A 19,013-nucleotide genomic window follows, 5' to 3' on the forward strand; every position below is an offset into this window, starting at 1 on the left:
AATGAATTTAATTCAAGAAATGTATGGCCTAGGTTTATGGAGGCCAGACAAAGCTATGTTATGAGTCCATATCCTTTAGATGCAGATAGTAGACCTCTCCTAAGGAACTTCAAAGTGCTTGAATTCTTCTTGTTCACAGGAGAAGAGAGACAGTCCACCATTGAACACATAGGCAGATTTGTTCTCCAATGTGGAGAGTAGGGCAAAATGAATTTCTAAAAATGAATCTGTTTCCAAATTCATTATCTAAGACTGCATTTACTTAGTTCATCAACTTACCAGAAAATTATGTGCATACTTGGCAAGAGATACATAGTCAGTTTCGTGCTCAGTTTTTTAGAGCTAAACTTGAAGTCAATCTAGTAGACCAGTCGGAATTTAAACAAAAACAAGGGGAAATAACAGAACAATATATAGACAAGTTTAAGAGAGCAAAAAAAATAGGTTTTATGCATATATCCCTAAAATAGAAGTCGTATGGTTGGCTCAAAATGGGTTAGATTTTGAATTGAGAAAGAAATTCGAAGGAATGATGTTTAGAAAGTTGTATGAATTGTCCTCAAGGGCAACTAGTTATGAGTCAATTCTAAGAGAGGAACAACAAAGAAAAGCAACTTCACTTGGTACCTATTACCAAGAAGATGGGTTTATTTTGATGTAGATATTGATGTGGCACAACTAATTGGTAAAAAGCCTATGGTTTGTAAGACCTTGAGAAAGGTTGAGAAGCCTGTGGATATGCCATCAACACGACCAACAAAGAGAAATGTAGCTACATCTAGTTGATAGTATTCATTTGACTTGTCACAAGCAGATGCTTTATTAGATGAGTTATAGACTAGTAAATTTTTTACTTTAACTCCAGGCCATAATATTCCTAAGGAACAAGACAGAGTTGGAAAAGAATATTGCAAATGGCACAATTCTTTTAGACATTCGACTAATAATTGTGTTACATTTTGAAATTGTGTGCAAGACTTGATCTAGAAAGGGATGCTGAAGTATGCTGAGAAAGAAAATGGGGTAATGGTAGTTGATAGTGACCTTTTCCCTGAGATGGTGGACATTAAAATGGTGGCTACTAGCCTCCAGTTGACTGACTAGAAGAATAAAGGAAGAAAGCCTAGAGTTCTCTTGGTAGAGCTATAGAAGTTCCACAACGAGAGAATCGAAAAGATTTCCAAGGAGGCAAAACGAAATGAAATTCAAGAAAAGCCTGATGAAAGGTTCATTTGCTTTAGATGTGGCACCAAAATAGAAAGAGCCAAAGCCATGGTGAAAGATAAAATTTAGAAAATAGTAAAGGATATTGGTCTCAAGTTCAACACCATAGGAGGTGGTGACCCACAAATATTTGACAATGACCACATGTTCTATGATGGATTAGACCCAGGAATATTTGGGCCTGTAGAGGATTATGGTAAGGATAATGCTCCATTCTTATTTCAAGAAGCTCCTTTTCATCCATGTTTTAGTGGCTGGAGCAACATCAGGGCTATGCTAAGACATCAAAAGGGGTATAAATAGTATGGAAATATCAAAATACTAACAAGGCCATACATTGGCCAGTAATAGCAACAGCCTGTGGAGTCACATATTGACCAGTGGTGGACTGGAAGGCCATATGAAGGCCAACAACAGTTTGTGAGACCATTTGAGGGGCTGCAATAGCAGAGTGGCCCAAGGATGAGGCCAAATGTGCAACCAAGAATGCTGAAACCACCAGTGCCACCTATGATGGCATGGGATTGCTCACCCTAAGTTTCTCTCAGGAGGATAGAGACAAATGGAATCAACTAGAACTCAGAAAAGAAGAGAACAGAGAATATTTCATGCCATGATGTCTAGAATGGTAGGTGAGGTCCAAGGAATTTAGTATGGATCAAAGAAGGGTTTGTTCCACCAAAAGCACTGGTGGGTTCAACATCAAAGGGGAAAACAACCTCTCATCTGTACAGTTATTGAAGAAACTAGTGGTGAACAAGGAAAATAAAGAAGGAAAAGTTTGCTTGACAAAGAAATGTTAAGGTTGAAATTAAAAAAGTTAGGGAAAGAATTAATGTTTGAAGACGAAGGTGGTATGGATGATGTGGAAATGAAAGATCAAGAAGTTGCGAAGTCAACTATAAAAGAAAGTAGTGTGGTGGAAAAAGAAAATGCTAAGTTAGAAAGTTTAGAAGAATTTGAGGAGAAATTGGTAGGCATTCAGTTTGGTTCTTTGCTTTCTTTCAAGGAATGCAATAGGATTATGGCCATCCCAATGAGGTTTCAGGCCAAATTAGACCAGCTAGACATGTTGGCAGGTAATGTTAAAAACTAGACAGATCTAGTTATGCAAATAGCAATGACTGAGGCAAAAGTCAAGCCACCATGGTTTATTAAGGTGGTTAAATCAGTCGATGGTGAAAAAGTGGTGCTACAAAAGCATGAAGAAAAGTTAATCAAGCACTTAAGGCCACTGTATGTGAGGGCTCATCTGGATGGAGGCCTAGTGGACAGAGTGTTGGTTGACAATGGGGACCACATTTTTTTTGTAATTAATTCCACTTCTAGTTACAATATGTTGTTAGAAAGAGACTGGATATACCTCAATGGGTGTGTGCCATCCTCGTTGCATCAAGCTTTGATATTCTTGACTAATAATGAATAGGATGAGCAGAAGGGAATGGAGATCTATTTGGCAGATACCAATCCTTTTACCGCGGATGTCAACAACATAGATGCTGAATTTTAGGTATGTGCCTGATTGTTCATAGGCAGAATGCGTAGTAGATAATAGCCATCTGAATTACAAAGAGGTGCAACTGGAGCATTTAAGAGTTGCTCCTGCTAAGCTTGATTACTCAAGGTAGATGTTCAACATCTCTTGGAGGAATTCAAGTTAGGAACTGAGGCTTGCAAAAGGCCAATCTATGTAAATGCTAATTTATCTAATAAAAGTAAAACAAAAGTAGTTGGTTTGTTGTATGAGTATGTGGATTGTCTTTCTTGGAGCTATGAGGAGATGTCTGGTTTGGATAGAACATTAGTAGAACACAGTTTACCAATAAAAGACAATTTCATTCCACATAAACAACCTCCAAGGAGAATGACTAATGAAGTGACTTTGTTAGTCAAGGAAGAAATTAAGAGATTATTGAAGACATGTTTTATCAAGACAACCAAGTATGTTGAATAGCTGTCGAATATTGTACCTATCATGAAAAAAAAATAATAGAAAGTTAAGAGTATGTATAGATTTTAGGAATTTAAATCTGGCAACCCTAAAGGATGAGTATCTTATGCCAATGGTTGACTTGTTAGTTGATTCAGTAGCCAACAACAAGTTCTTATCCTTCATGAATGGGCATGTTTGGTATAACCAAATTTTCATTAACCGAGAAGACATCCATAAGACTGCTTTTAGGCGTCCTAGAGCCTTAGGCACATTTGAATGGGTAGTGATGCCTTTTGACTTGAAAAATGTTGGAGCCACATATCAAAGAGCAATGAATTTTATATTCCATGATTTAATAGGAAAGTTTTTAGTGGTATACATTGATGATGTGGCTATCAAATTTGACACATTTAAGGAACATCTAACCCATTTGAGATAGACATTTCAAAGAATGAGGAGTCATCAGTTAAAGATGAATCCTTTGAAGTGTGCCTTTGGGGTACCCGCAGGTAAGCTCTTAGGCTTTTTGGTATATCACAAAGGCATAGAAATAGATGCTAATAAAGCCAAGGCTATCTTGGAAGGCAAACCCCCAAGCAACAAGAAACAATTGCAGAGTTTTCTAGGCAAAATCAATTTCTTGAGAAGATTTATAGCAAATTTAACCAAAAAAACTTCATCATTTTCATCCTTAATAAAAATAAAGTCAGATTGTGAGTTTAGGTGGGAGGAATGTCACCAAAAATCTTTTGATATGATCAGAAGGTACTTGGCCAATCCTTTAGTTCTGATGCCACTTTTTTTAGGAAAACCCTTAAAGCTTTACATTTCAGCATGTGACCTGTCGATTAGATGTTTATTGGCCCAAGAAAATGACATGGGTCATGAACAAGCCATCTACTACTTACACAATAGTTTAAATGATGCTGAAACTAGGTATACCTCTATTGAAAAGTTATGCTTGGATTTGTACTTTACTGCCATAAAACTTAGGCATTACATGTTACCTTCAGAGGTGTTTGTTGTAGCACAAACCGATGTGATAAAATAGATGTTATCTAAGCCTATTTTAAGAGGCAGACAAGGCAAATGGATGTTGGCCTTAATTGAAAACTGCTTCAAGTATGTTCTATAGAGTGTAGTGAAGGGATAGACTTTAGCAGATTTTTTGGCAGAGCATCTATGCTTACCAATCGAGCTAGATCTTTTTGAGGTTCATATGATAGAAACTGAGCCCTAGAGGCTAATGTTTGATGGATCTAGAACAGATAAGGGGGTTGGTGTAGGCATTGTTTTGATTTCTCCAAACAAACTAATGTACCAGTTTTCTTATCAGCTGAATAAGCAATTTGTAGAGTCTTGTAACCAAGCTGAGTATGATGCCTTGATAATTGAAATGGAGCTGGCCATAGAGTTCAAAATTTGAAAGTTACAAGTAGTTGGTGATTTCTAGTTGGCCATCAAACTGATTGAAAGAGAGTTTAAGTGTGAATAGAACTCTAGAAGAATACCTAACTAAGGTCAAGTGGTTATTAAGCTTCTTTGACCATGTGTCCTTCACACACATGTATAGGATAGACAATAAGGAGGCCAATGAAATGGCTCAGGCTGTATCAGGGTTAAAAACTCCTAAGGGAGCACAAGAGAGAATCGTAAAGATTCAAAGAAGGAATTTCTTGGCCTTAAGGGATATGCACAGGAATTTCTTGCCAGTAATGACATTAGAAGTGTGTAACATACAAGTCAAGTACCAGGCCGTAAACTATATCATTATGGGTGATGATTTGTTTAGAAAAAGCACATGATGGGTTAACTTTGTTATGCATTGGCCAAGAATATCAAATGAAGGCAATGATAGAAGCACATGAAGAGATTTGTGGAGCCCATTAGGCTAGGGATAAGATGAGATGGCTGATTAATAGGTATGGTTATTTTTGGCCATCCATAAGAAAATATTACATTACATATGCTAAGGGATGTCAAAGTTGCCAGAAGCATGGCAGTATTTAAAGTGTCCAAATTGTCAGTCTAATTCAATACTAAGACCATGACCTTTTAGGGGTTGGGCAATGGATTTGATAGGTCGAATATTTCCACCTTCTTTAAAAGCACATTCATATTTGTTGGTGGCAACAGATTACTTCACCAAGTGGGTGGAAGCAATCCCATTAAAAGTTACCACACATACTCAAGTTATTGAGTTCTTTAAAAAGAGTGTAATCCATAGGTTTGGTTTGCCTCAGTTCATTACTATCAATCAAGGAACTATGTTCAATGGGGATGAGATAAGAGGATTTGTCACAAACCATGGCATCCAAATCTTAAATCCTTCTCCCTATTATGCTCAAGCAAATGGGCAAGCTGAGACAACAAACAAAATTGTGAAGAATACTTTAGAAACATGATTGAGAATAATCCCAGAGACTGGCACAATCTATTGTCTAAACTATTATGGGCCTACAGAAACTCTAAGAGAAATAGCACAGGAACAACTCCATATGAGTTGGTGTATGGACATGATGTTGTACTTCCCTTAGAAATTACTGCGAGGCCCAATCGACTAGCTCAACAGTTGAACATCCTAATGGATGAATATAGTGAAACCACACTACTAAAAAAAATACTTTTTGCGACCGCCATAAACCGTCGCAAATAATAAAAAACAGTCGCAAAAGACTTTTTGCGACGGCCCATGCGACGGCAAATGGGGGTCGCGAATATAAGGGTGGCAAATACTTTTTGCGATGGCAAAGCAACGGTCGCAAATTATTTGCGACCACCTAAACTACTTATGGCGACCCCTATTTTGCCGTCGCAAAAAACAAAGAAAAATACTAACATGATCTTTGGCGACCATCTTGTTACCGTCGCAAAAAATTAAAAATAAAAATAAAAATAAATAAATAAATAAACAAATTGTGAAACATTAAAGCCCTTTTACCTATCCAGCTGTTTATCAAACAAATTAGACAAATCAAACCCACAGCTAACCTCTAGATATTCTTCCTATTTTCTTCAAATATTAAAGCTTGAACAAAATAAAAACAAAAAATGTCACAAATAAACAATTACTTTTAATATGTGAAACTTTTTTTCATCATATTCCAGTTGGGGTAATATCTGTCAAAACACTTCCAGTATACAATACTACTAATAGAACTTATAAAAGGCGTGTCAATGAAGCACAAGCATTTCAAAGCCCAAATGATGAACTAAAGGTTTAAGATCTAACACGAGGCCTTTAAAGGACTGGGAACATCATTGTGAGAAGACATAAAAATGCAATCATGTAAAGACAACCAAACATGCAGAACTAAGCTTCTTATGGAGCTCTTCCAATTCCGATTGATAGCATGAGAAACCACATGTTTTAACAGCATTAAAATCCACAAGCAAAAATAAAGCTGAATAACCAGTAGCAACAATAATTCTTTGTTCTCACATGATAAAAAAATCTTATTCCAATCTCTAATCAGAGTAAGAGGGAAAGGGGAATGGAGGCAGGATAAGACAAATCATTGCTTACTTCTAATATCCATACTACCCTTGTTTTTTACCGGTCATACCTGCAACCACCTGCAAAGATGCAATCCGAATAATCAAATTAGTTAAAATTACCCGTGCACAAAATGCTTCCATCAGGTACATATATATTTGAAGTAGTACATAAAATGCCCGTAACGTAAAAAATCACTTTCAAAATGTTGAAATGCATAAAAAAAAACCTTAGGGGTAAAGTACATGGTTTTTATAGGGGAAGAATCCAAGTAATTTTTCTAGTCAAGACATCAAAAAGGAGCCCAAAACTCCAGTTATCAAGGTCTAGAGAAAGCAATTGGGAAGCACTAGGGTCTACAAAAGGCAGCTATTGGAAGATGCCTAGTGATTACAATAACATCCTAATCTCATCATACCAGCCAGTACATGAAAAGAAAGACTAAAGACAAGCCAGTACATGTTAAACGTAACATAACATCCTAATCTCATCATACCAGTCATAATGAACCAAGAAAGAAAACCTAAAGACAAGCCAGTACATGTTAAACGTAAAGGTATAAATTAATACAAAGTTATATGATACATTGAAAAGAAAGACTTGTACATTTTCTGGACTAGTGACAACATGTCTCATTTATGGTTTCTTATTAAAGGCCAGCTGACAATAGGATACTGCAACCAAGGTAAAAGAATATACCAGCATATAATGGATTAAAAAAAAAAATTAAGCACAAGACTTACTGTTTTACGAACTCCAGCAGGTGACTCTCCAAAAATGTCATCACAAAACATATCATTTGACCTCTCACTCTGCAAAATCAAACAGAAACTGAAATCATGTACCTATATAGAACAAGCACTTAAAAGTAAAAAATATTCAATATCAAGACTACAAAATATGGGAATAAAGTATTTTGTCAAAAATAACTTCAAAGGACACTGGGACACATAAGAGAAGAGGCAACGCAAGCAATATAGGGATATAATACTAGAACAAAAATAAAAAATCAAGTGGCTCCTAATTTTGCCACAAGAAAAATTAATTTTACATTTTCTACGATATACAATTCTTTACTATTTTTGGTAACAATTCTTTACAAAGTATCTGATATGATATACAATTCTTTACTATTTTTGGTAACAAAAATAAAATTACAAAGTATCTGATATGATATGGATCTAATGACCAAAATCTATGAATTTCAATTACACTATTAGATGTTATTTTCCAAATCCATCCTTCAACTTATCAGTTATAACAATTTGTTCACTACTCTTGAATTTCAAATCCTCAAAACAATTTTGATATCCAAATTAAAAATTCAAAATCCACTATCGAATTCAATGTATTTCTGCTGATGCATGTGGATTTAAACATGTTGCCAGACAGAGTTAATGGCATATCTATAAGCTATTCTGATTATTTCTGTTGTCAGAGGAAAACCTGCGACATTTCTTTGTACTATGATTGTACAGTATTGATTGAAGGGCAGTGCAGTCCATAAAAGAAAATCAAAGATAGGTTTTCTTAGATTTGTTTTAGCGTTACTATCTGCTGACGCTTTCATGCAACAATGTAATCAGGATGCTGTGTCAATTGCACGAACAGAAGAAGAACCTGAGGCTGCAGCTCAGAAGTTAATGGAGGCTGCTTTCTCACGTGGCAGTGCTGACAATATCACCTGTATTGTCGTAAAGTTTCACCATGAAAAAGCAGATCCAACTCCATTCCAACCCTCCCAGTCCTGGAGCCAGCCCTCCCAATTTCCATCCCCATCTCCGTGTCAGCCCCAGACCTCGACCTCCCAGTCCCGGCCCGAGCCTGAGCCCGAGCCCGAGCCCGAGCCCCAGCCCCAGCCCCAGCCCCAGCACCAGCACCAGACTCTGACCTCCCAGTCCTAGCCTGAGACAGAGACCTCCCAGTCCCAGCCCCAGCCCCAGCCCCAGCCCCAGCCCCAGCCCCTGCACCAGCACCAGACCCTGACCTCCCAGTCCCAGTCCCAGTCCCAGCCCCAGCCCCAGAAACAGAACCAGCCTCATCATGATTAGAGAGAATTCAGTTAAACATTGCACAAGGAATACCAAAAGCAGTTTGGTAGTGCAAAGCTTGAGATCTTGACATGCAATGGCTCAGACTGCAAGAGGGAATTTGTTTATTCATTGGTTTGTTTCTAGTTTTGCATTTTTGTTTTTGCTTTGTTGTTTTTATTGAGTGAACATGGGACCTGTAACTTTGTTTATTCCAGCACATGTTTATATATATAGTTCTGCGCTCTTCATTGCAATAGAGGTGTTATATCTGGGTAATCTAATTGGTAGTTCAATAAAAACTGATGCTTCTACTTTTTCTATATGGGTTTTATAATGTTCTAGAAATTCATGTGTTTCATTCAATATCAAGTTGGTGGATAGCTAGGTTCTTAATCATTTGAAGCCATATAATTAATAAATGACATAATGTACCTGTTCTTTCGCGTAGGGCATGAAAAATTGAGTATTTGTGCTGCATACATTCTCTTCATACACAGCAAATATCATAAATACATGCATGGGGAAATATAGTGATATCCTTGAAGAACTTCATACACAACAAATATCATAAATACATGCAGAAATATAGTAGAGTGGCATACCTATTCATGTTCTTTTGAAGCTTGCTGCCCACTAGATGCATCTGACACCTACAATATGTTAGTATAATGTGTTAATAATTTCCATATGTATATATGCAAATTGATAAAACGTAAAATTCGTCAATTTGTAAGTATTGCACCTCTCTCAAGCTCATATTCCCAGCCATACCCTGTGACTCTAAGAACAAAACACGTGCCGTTAGGTTCTTGATCATCGTAGTGAACCTAGACTCAACGTCTTGTGTCACACGCTGTGTGATCTCATCAATAAATGAAGGGGCTGCTAATGATTGGGATGGGCCGCTTCCTCGCGCATACACCGCACTCCAGGGCACTCCTCTCCCATAGGTCTTGCAATACCCATGTTCATCCTTCCCAAGGATTTTATGGTAAATCCCATCGCAATACTCAATCGTATGTTGCTCCTTAGGAACTTTCCAAAGATGCGCATTATATTCCTCCTACATTTTGAAAACATAAGGACAATGTTTGGTAAAAAGCAAAATATGTGTAAAAACATGTACACCATAGACATACCACAATTGCTACCACATCAAGATCATTCAGGTTGTGTGCCCTCTTCCAGAGACTCATCTTATCTATTCGCTCTCCTTTATGTGTCATCTGCATTTTTTTTCAAGTTAGGAGCTCAAGTCTTCACAACATAATAAGTCAAAAATGCAGCACTAGGTGCAGCCACAACTGCAGCCACAAGTGTCACACCAAGTGCACTAGGTGCGGCTGCGGCTGCAGCTGCAGCAACAATTGTAGTCACAGATGATGCCTTAGGTGCAACCACAAGATCAATACATTGAAACGAATATCTGAGAAAGATGTCCTTCCGGTCGTATGTGGAGGCCCACGAAATCCCCGATTAGAAGAATTCTTCTTAGCAATCGCCTATAACATTGGTTAGAATATCAAACATTAGTTATTTATCATTAAAACATTAATTAAAATTTTATAAAGAATACATATACCTGCACTTCTTTACTCGCCCAATATTGTACAAGTTTCCTCCACTAGGTTGGCACTATGTTACTAGGTACTCTAGAAGCAATGTCCGGATCATTCTTGAATGGAACCCAACACTTGGACTTTGTCTTGCTTTTATGATCTTTCCACGATGTCCTACAAAGTCGCATGCAAACCTCCTTGAATTTATCTGGACAGTATACCAAGTTGTCCTAAAAATCACAAATTGAAAGCCAATTTCATCCTCATAATTATAGAGCATACACAAATGCACAAGCAAGCTAATAATTAATAACTAAACACAATTAACAAGAAATCATAAATCAAATAACTAATAACTTGGAAAAATTCAAAAATCTAAGCATAAACCCTAACCGTAATTAGCAAAAGGGAAAACTATATACCTTCATCTCTTGCCAAATATTCTCCTTTATATCAACATGTATCACATTCCAACTGAGATATGTAAGTGGGACTCTATGCCCACTGCGCACGATCAACCCTAATTGTCCTTTCAACTTTTTGCCATCATCCTCCACTGGCTGAAACTTATCATCAAATTTTACTTGGATCTTAGTGCCTGTACCCCATTCCTTTATCCCTCGGGCAAATCCTCGACCTCGTCGTGTTAAGGTAGTGCAAGGGACCTTAAAGGTCTTCCTCTTTCGCTTCATGCTAAAATGAAAGAAATATGAAAAAGTTAATACACAAGAAATATGGATATCAATTTTCTAATAATATAACACAAGATATAAATATAAACAAATGATACAAATCAGTTTCAGAACAAATAAAACTTTAGCAGTAAAGTTTACCTCGAAACATATGGAGAAGATGCTCCATCAATAGTGCAAGGTAGCGAGGGACTTGCCCGCACACGTAAAGCCTCATCCATAATGCAAGGGGCCTTAAAGGTCTTCCTCTTCCGTTTCATCCTAAAATGAAAGAAATATGAAAAGGTTAATACACAAGAAATATGGATATCAATTTACTAATAATATAACACAAGATATAAATATCAACAAATGATACAAATTAGTTTCAGAACAAATAAAACTTTAGCAATAAAGTTTACCTCGAAACATATGGAGAAGATGCTCCATCAATAGTGCAAGGTAGCGAGGGACTTGCCCGCACACGTAAAGCCTCATCCATAATGCAAGGGGCCTTAAAGGTCTTAACCTTCCGCTTCATCCTAAAATGAAAGAAATATGAAAAGGTTAATACACAAGAAATATGGATAGCAATTTACTTATAATATAACATAAGATACCTATTAGCATCCTCGGTTGTCTTCCCAACAATTCTTCCTTTTGGCGATACTGATAACTGTCAAGAGTGCAAGTCAAATTCAAAACCAATTTAATACATGAAAAATAGCATCAACTAACAAGATAAAGTTATAAAAAAAAACTCCTACGAATACTGACTAGAGAAGCAACATCAACTCCAATTTCATCTAGGACCTGTCAAGTAAATAAATAAATAAATAAACAAACTACCCAACATGTGTTATTCAATTAACAATAACAAAAAACATATATCATCTTGATTCATAAAAAACATAAACCAATAGAAGAACAAGAAAAATTAAACAATGAACCTGGTTGGTTAGCTCTTCAGTTTCTTCTTCAGTCTGCTTAGCTGGGGACATTTGTTGTAAGCAAGCTTGTAATTTTGTTATTTGTTGCCTAAGATTGATTAGCTGACATGCTGAAATTTTAGTTGTTGCCTGCAGAATGCAAATACAAATAAAAATAAGAAGATAAATCTGAATATAAAAACAAGAAAGAGAAATACGTTCCAGAATGTACCTCGTTTCCTGTTTTAGCAGTTCTCTTTATCTCCGTAACAAGTTTCTTTTCCTATATCAACAAATAATTTATAACTGACATTGTAATTGAATAAAAAACATAAACATTACCTATAAACTCTTTAACATACTTTCAATTGCAAGGTAGTGATTTCCCTCTCAATTGCATTGGCCATTTCAAAGAACAGAGATCCGTATGCAAGTCCACAACGATGTCTCCTACGCTCGTAACTATTAGAACCGACATTGTAATTGAATAAAAAACAACAACCACAGTAAGTAAACATTTATTATAAAAAGAAAGAAAATTTTTATGAAATTCTACACTTGATAATAGAACAACACATAAACGTATATAAATTTATCACAAATTCAGCAATTAAGCACGAGACATTTTAACAATATTTAAACTTTTCTTATTTGCAAATAATAGAAACCTAAGAAACACGGAGTATAGTTCAACCCTCTTCCTCAACAATCACAAATGAAGTTCAACCATCTTCATCAACATCAATTGTTGCTCCTTCTATTCCTTCTCTCACCCAACCAATTTCTTCATCACGAAGCACAGCGTTGTCTTCCAAATGTTGAGTCATATAGGGTTCAACTTGAGGATCATCATTAGAATTCATATCAAAAAGACCTCTTTGAGACATCTTTACCATAACTTGCCAATCTGGTTCCAAAGGATCAGGAACATACCAAACTTGCTCGGCTTGGGATGATAATATAAAAGGTTCATTGCTAACACGATCGGTTGGGTACAACAAACGATTGAAGTTGACTAATGTGAATTTGAAAGCGTCTTCCATTTTCCCCCTAGTGTTATCAATCCAATCACACTTAAACAACACATATTTCATATTGTTAGTGTACCGAATTTCGACAATATCAGTCAACTGTCCATAGTAGTACACAGCACCAACGCGAGGACTCTTGTCCTTCCGACTAGCATAACTCATTGTATCAGCCTTTAAAGCTACACCACTATTTTGAGTCACCCGACGATCATCCACAGCCTTCACATGAAAACGAAACCCATTGATAATGTAACCATTGAACCGCCTAGCCAAAGTATGAGGACCATCTGCTAATTTATTGATTTCTTCAGTAAATGTAATATTACTTGTCCTTCGCAAGGTCTGAACCTATTAAAAAAACAAATATAAATTCAACTTCTACTCCAACTCAAAATTTATGTATATTTAGATATGTGAAATGAAATGTCTAAATACATACATGGTCCTTAAACCAAGTGTAGAATGTTTCGAAATGCTCAGATTGAATTTGATGATCGCTTGCACGTGGCATTTTGCTCTTAATGACTTCAAGGTGTTTGCTGTGTAAATTGGAAGAGAATAGTAAATATCATATAGATTTCACGTTAGAATTTTACAATATTAGGAAAGTGATAAATTACCTTATGAACGGTGCAACTGAACTTGTGTTGAACAACACATATCGGTGACACTGTTGTAATTCATTATCATTAAGATAAAATGTTGTACTTTCGCCTACAGCTCGACCCATGTTGTTATCACCTTCATTGTTTCTCCTCGGTCGATTAGATTTGGTTTCCACATCAAGGAGATAGCGAGAACAAAAGTTCATGCATTCTTCCATCAAATACCCCTTAGCTATTGAGCCCTCCGGATGAGCTCGATTACGCACATATTGTTTCAATGTAAGAAGAAACCTTTCAATCGGGTACATCCATCGAAACTGTATTGCTCCAGTGATCAAAGCTTCATCAGCAAGATGTATAGGCAAGTGTTCCATTATGTCAAAGAAAGATGGTGGAAAATTTTTTTCAAGATGACAAAGAGTTATTGCTATACGATCCTGAATATATTCCAAATCACTTGTACGATTCACTTTGGAGCACAATTGTCTAAAAAAAGTGCTCAACTCAATCAATGGTTCAATCACATTCTTAGGCAAGGACCTCCGTATAGCTAAAGGAATAAGTTGTTGCATCAAAATATGACTATCATGGCTCTTAAGACCCCAAATACTTCTATCTTGTAAGCGCACATGTCGCGAGATATTGGATGCATAACCGTCTGGTACTCTTACTTCCTTGAGTACTTTGAGAAACATATCTTTCTCATCATTGATCATTGTGAATTGTGCAGGAGGTACATAAACTTTATTGAACCCTCTTGACTGCAAGTGCAATGGTTTTCTGATATTCATTTCTTGTAAATCACGTCGAGCATTCACATTATCTTTAGATTTTCCTCCAACTCCTAGTATTGTCCACAATATATTATCGCAGACATTTTTCTCTATGTGCATCACATCGAGATTGTGTCTTATTAAGTTGTGCTCCCAATACGACAATTCATAGAATATACTTTTTTTCTTCCAATTATGGCCTTTTCTTCCGTTATTTTCCCTCTCTTCTTGTCTCCTGAACATTTCCTTCAGGTCATTCCTCTTGTACTGACTAAGGACACCTTCTGATTCCAACTGATGCAACGTCTCAGATCCAGATAAAATTTGAGGTTTTTGTCTCCATTCTCGACTACCATCAAATGATACTTTATCCTTCCAAAATTTATGATTAACTGGTAAGAAACGACGATGACTCATGTATGAATACTTCCTACCATGCTTCAACCAATATGATTGAGTTTTCACATTGCAGCAAGGACAAGCATATTCACCTTTCGTACTCCATCCTGATAAGTTGGCATAGGCAGGAAAGTCACTGATTGTCCATAACAAAGCTGCATGGAATTGAAACATTTCATTGGTTGATGCATCAAATGTTTGTTCACCTTCATCCCATAATTCCTTCAACTCTTCAATCAATGGTTGCACATACACATCGATCTTATCGCCAGGTCCTTTTGGCCCATCAATCAGCACAGACAAAATCAGATTTGGTTGTTTCATGCACATCCATGGTGGTAAATTATACGGAATCAACACAATTGGCCAAGTGCTATGAACTATGTTCATTGATCTAAATGGGTTGAATCCATCTGTAGCTAACCCAAGACGTACATTACGACTATTACTAGCAAAACAAGTGTTTCGCCGATCAAAGTCCTTCCATGCGAGGGAGTCAGCAGGATGCCTTAACACACCATCATCAACTCGTTCTTCCGCATGCCATCTCATGAGCTTTGCCGTTTTCGATGACATAAACAATCTCTGCAACCTTGGCTTCAAAGGGAAATACCTCATCTGTTTTGCTGCTACCCGTTTACCAGATTCCCTTTCATCATTTCCAACACCACCATTTTGTTTCCATCTAGAACTACTGCATATAACACATTTATCAAGCTTTGTATCCTCTTTTCTGAACAACATACAACTATTGGGGCAAGCATCAAAAGTCTCATATGTGAAACCCAAATCTGTAGTAACCTTCTGAGCTTGATAATATGAGCTTGGAAGTTTTGTGCCCGTAGGAAAAGCCTCATTCAAAAGTTCAAGTAACATGTCAACAGACTTGTCAGTCCATTGATTGAGCACCTTCATATGCAAAATTCGAACAATGAATGATAATGAAGTAAATTTGTGACACCCCGGGTACAGATCAGTTTGTGCATCTTCCAAAAGTTTAAAATATTTCAAAGTTTCGTCATTTGCCCCTATCTGAACCGGATCATCTTCCTCTACATGGCTTGGATCACTTGCCCCTGCTTGGGCAGGATCACTTGCCCCTGCTTGGTCTGGATCACTTGCAGTTGGTTCATCATTCTCAACACCCATATGTGGAATTCCCAGGGCCTCTTGTACCATCCCAACCACATCATCTCTAGTCACTGAATCCGCCATTAATGTTTGGTTTTCTTGGTTACCATGTAATTGGACATAGGATTCCCCATGATGAATCCAATTTTTGTACTTTTTTACGAACCCATTGGAAATAAGATGCTCCCTTACAACCTCTCGTGAAAAATTGTATCGATTACTACAAAATCGACATGGATAACTAATCGATAAACTTTCATCTCTATTGTTGTATGCAAATCTCAAGAAATTATCAATCCCATTCACGTATTCAATTGACATCTGATTTGGCAAATCAATCCAATTCTTGTCCATCTTTCTATTTCTTTAACTGTTTTTGTACACATCCATAAAAAGAATGAGTTTGCAAAGTATCACAATAACAATTGCATATTATAGTTCAAAAAGTATCACAATAACATTGACATTGCACCAATAGGAAATGTGATATGCATGATTGGCCTGCAAGAGAATGTAATGTTTTCTACTTTAAGGAGATTCTCTATTTCGACTGCTTTACCTTAATATGAATTGCAAAAGAGTATTCAGACCATAGTTATAAATATCAGCCTAGACTAATACACTCAAGTATATTTATAGGAATGAAAATCAAGTATATTAATAGGAATGAAATTTGGAGGGTAGCAAATTTCCCTCCCTCTTGGTGAATAAATATCAGCCTAGACTAATACACTCAAGTATATTTATAGCAAGTTTCATGTTATTGTTTACATGAAACTACTTCCAGGAGAATTTGAAAATTAATATAGTAACATCCAATAGCATCATAAAGATTATTGAAAAAGAAAAGAAAACGATGAGCATTAATATGATGCCACCACAAAAATGGTCAACCCAATGCATGAACTCCTACTATAGCGGGGCCTGGGAAGGGTCAGATGTACCCAACTTTACCACCACGTATGGATAGGTAATTTTCGTGTTTTGAACCTGGGACACCCAGGTCACAACGGAGTAGCCTTACCATTGTGCTAAGGCCAAAATTAGCATGCTATATTTGCCTAGCACATGTTTGAATAAATCCTCGTGAAGGTGATGCAACATCAAGATGTCATGTGATCAATTTTAGCATCTGGAACTTTAGTTATATTTGTCTATATGATCTATTGCTTCTTTATGCAACTGATAATAATTATTATCTAAATAACATGCAGGGTCTGTGAAAGATTCGGTAGTAGGTGAAGAACGTATTTTAAGTTTGCTCATTTTTGTTCGCTAAGTTGAATTTAATTAAGCAAACATCTCATTGATATGAGCTCTATCAAACTAGTGAATCATGGAAAGCGAAAATAACCATGAAATTTCACCTACACTATGCACTACTTTATTTATTAGCAGCCATTTGTCAAAATCTATTAACAAACTTGGTCAGATTCACATTTGCAAACCTCAGTGCAGCAAACCACATCATCTAAAACTCTTCCAAAACATCGACTTTGACAAGTAGACTCAGAAAGCCAATATATTCTAAACCTTCTCATATTATTATCACATACTGGCTGTCCTGTGTTTTATAAAATGCGAGAAAATTAAAATTTGAACCTCACGAAAAATACTTGGCTTCAGTGGATGTGAAGAAGAGATCGTTTTCCAACATTTTCTCGGCAACCAAACACAATAATATCACAAGAAAGCTAAATAATGTAAAGAAAAAGAACGAAAGAGACGCACCTGAAGCTGTGAATCCCTCACATTTTTTGCAAACTTCGAAGCTTGTGATCCAAAGGAGAGCTTCGACCAGTGATAAGAGGATTTGCCAAAACAAAGAGAACGAATACCTACACACACACAGAGAGAGAGAGAGAGAGTAAATTGAAAACCTAGATTTCCTAAGTCAGATAGAGAGAGAAGCAAGGGTGATAGATTAAATTAACTGATTCGATTCAATTCATTTAGTGATATCATTAAACAGAACATAGAGTGATGATTACCAGACGAAGCAAAGGAGCTTCGGGATCCGCAATGCGAGTTAAGGCTATGTCAGAGCTGAATAGATCCGACTCGGCTTGAAATCGGAGAGCAATGTCGGAAATTAGAGAGTTTCAAATTGCTAGAATGAGCAGAAATTTCGACGGATTTGAAGGCAACGAAGACTGATCCGACAGTGGAATAAGCGGCCGTGGAAGCTCCGGCGATTGAAGAAAGAGAGAGAGATGAAGAAGAAGAAGATTGCTACAATGTGTTGTGGTTGATTAATTTGCTTTGGAAGCTCCGAAGAGTGTGAGAATGGCGATGCATATGAAGAGCTTCGACTGTGGCCAGTCAGATTCGAGCGAGAGAGGGTGGAGAGTCAAAAGAGAGTCGAGCGAGAGAGATTTTGAGAGAGAGAGAGTTCATACAGAGAGATTTGGGAAATACGTGAAAAAGGGGAGATAGTTTTTTAACAACGCGGGTCTTCTTTTTTTTAATGTAAAAAGTCATTTTTTGCGACCACTAAACCATCCGTTGCAAAAAAATAAACGCAAAAAGTCATATTTCTAGTAGTGCCATGTCAATTGAGTTACAAGGCTTAGAAGAAAAGATAATCTTTGATTTTAGTCATCTAATAGCACAAAAGAATAAAGTAGAGAGAAGTTATAACAAGAAAGTAACGCATAAAGTGTTCTCTGAAGAAGAATTAGTTTGGAAAACTATTTTGCCTCTTGGAACAAAGAGCCCAGAGTATGCGAAATGGTCTCCTAATTGAGAGGGTCCTTTTAAAGTTTTAAAGGTCGTTAACGGAGGAGCATATCATCTTGCATTCTTGGAGGGAGAACCACACAGAAGAATGATTAATGAGAAATACTTAAATAAATACTACCCTACTATGTGGGAAAATATGAGATAAGAAAATTAGACACATACATATATACATAAAAGGTTCTATTACATAATTGTTGGGAAGGTATAAGTCAAAAGTAGATGTACAAGAACTTCAGTCTTTTTGAAAATACAAAATGAAGTTATTCCATGCTTGTAGCATATTTCTGTGTTTTGCTTTGCTCTATTGGAGGTAGGCTTGGGCAGATTTGATGCTGGCAGGACCATTCTTTGCTTGAGTCAACAAATCCTTCATGTTGGATTTGATTTTGGATTGTTCTTGTTATGAGGATGGCTATTTTGGCTTTGACTTATGATAATTAAGCCTCCAAATGTGTTTCTTTTGCTAAGAGCAGATTGTCTTGAGCAA

At 36.7% G+C, this 19,013-nt stretch overlaps 1 protein-coding gene and 3 long non-coding RNA genes across 4 annotated transcripts; all 4 read right to left on the reverse strand.

Moving 5' to 3' along the window:
- Nucleotides 1–6,562: 6,562 nt before the first annotated feature.
- Nucleotides 6,563–17,947, reverse strand: LOC145805949 (uncharacterized). Its single transcript, XR_014348299.1, has 4 exons — nt 17,776–17,947; nt 17,516–17,622; nt 7,397–7,465; nt 6,563–6,733 (listed from the first exon to the last, which is right to left on the reverse strand). It is a non-coding gene; the product is annotated as an uncharacterized LOC145805949 (long non-coding RNA).
- On the reverse strand, nt 9,847–10,373 carry LOC114314023 (uncharacterized). The gene is made up of 3 exons (XR_014348297.1): nt 10,269–10,373; nt 10,099–10,188; nt 9,847–9,912 (listed from the first exon to the last, which is right to left on the reverse strand). It is a non-coding gene; the product is annotated as an uncharacterized LOC114314023 (long non-coding RNA).
- LOC145806263 (uncharacterized) lies at nt 10,515–12,334 on the reverse strand. Its single transcript, XM_082902716.1, has 7 exons — nt 12,208–12,334; nt 11,867–12,128; nt 11,537–11,592; nt 11,339–11,458; nt 11,079–11,198; nt 10,668–10,938; nt 10,515–10,544 (listed from the first exon to the last, which is right to left on the reverse strand). Exons 2-7 carry the CDS (start codon nt 11,915–11,917, stop codon nt 10,515–10,517), a joined length of 648 nt encoding a protein of 215 aa, XP_082758842.1. The 5' UTR covers nt 11,918–12,128; nt 12,208–12,334.
- Nucleotides 13,174–13,805, reverse strand: LOC145805948 (uncharacterized). Its single transcript, XR_014348298.1, has 3 exons — nt 13,497–13,805; nt 13,316–13,415; nt 13,174–13,224 (listed from the first exon to the last, which is right to left on the reverse strand). It is a non-coding gene; the product is annotated as an uncharacterized LOC145805948 (long non-coding RNA).
- Nucleotides 17,948–19,013: the final 1,066 nt, after the last annotated feature.

This window comes from Camellia sinensis, chromosome 13 (genome assembly GCF_055761805.1).
Source record: "Camellia sinensis isolate YWXY chromosome 13, ASM5576180v1, whole genome shotgun sequence".
Taxonomy (NCBI): Eukaryota; Viridiplantae; Streptophyta; class Magnoliopsida; order Ericales; family Theaceae; genus Camellia; species Camellia sinensis.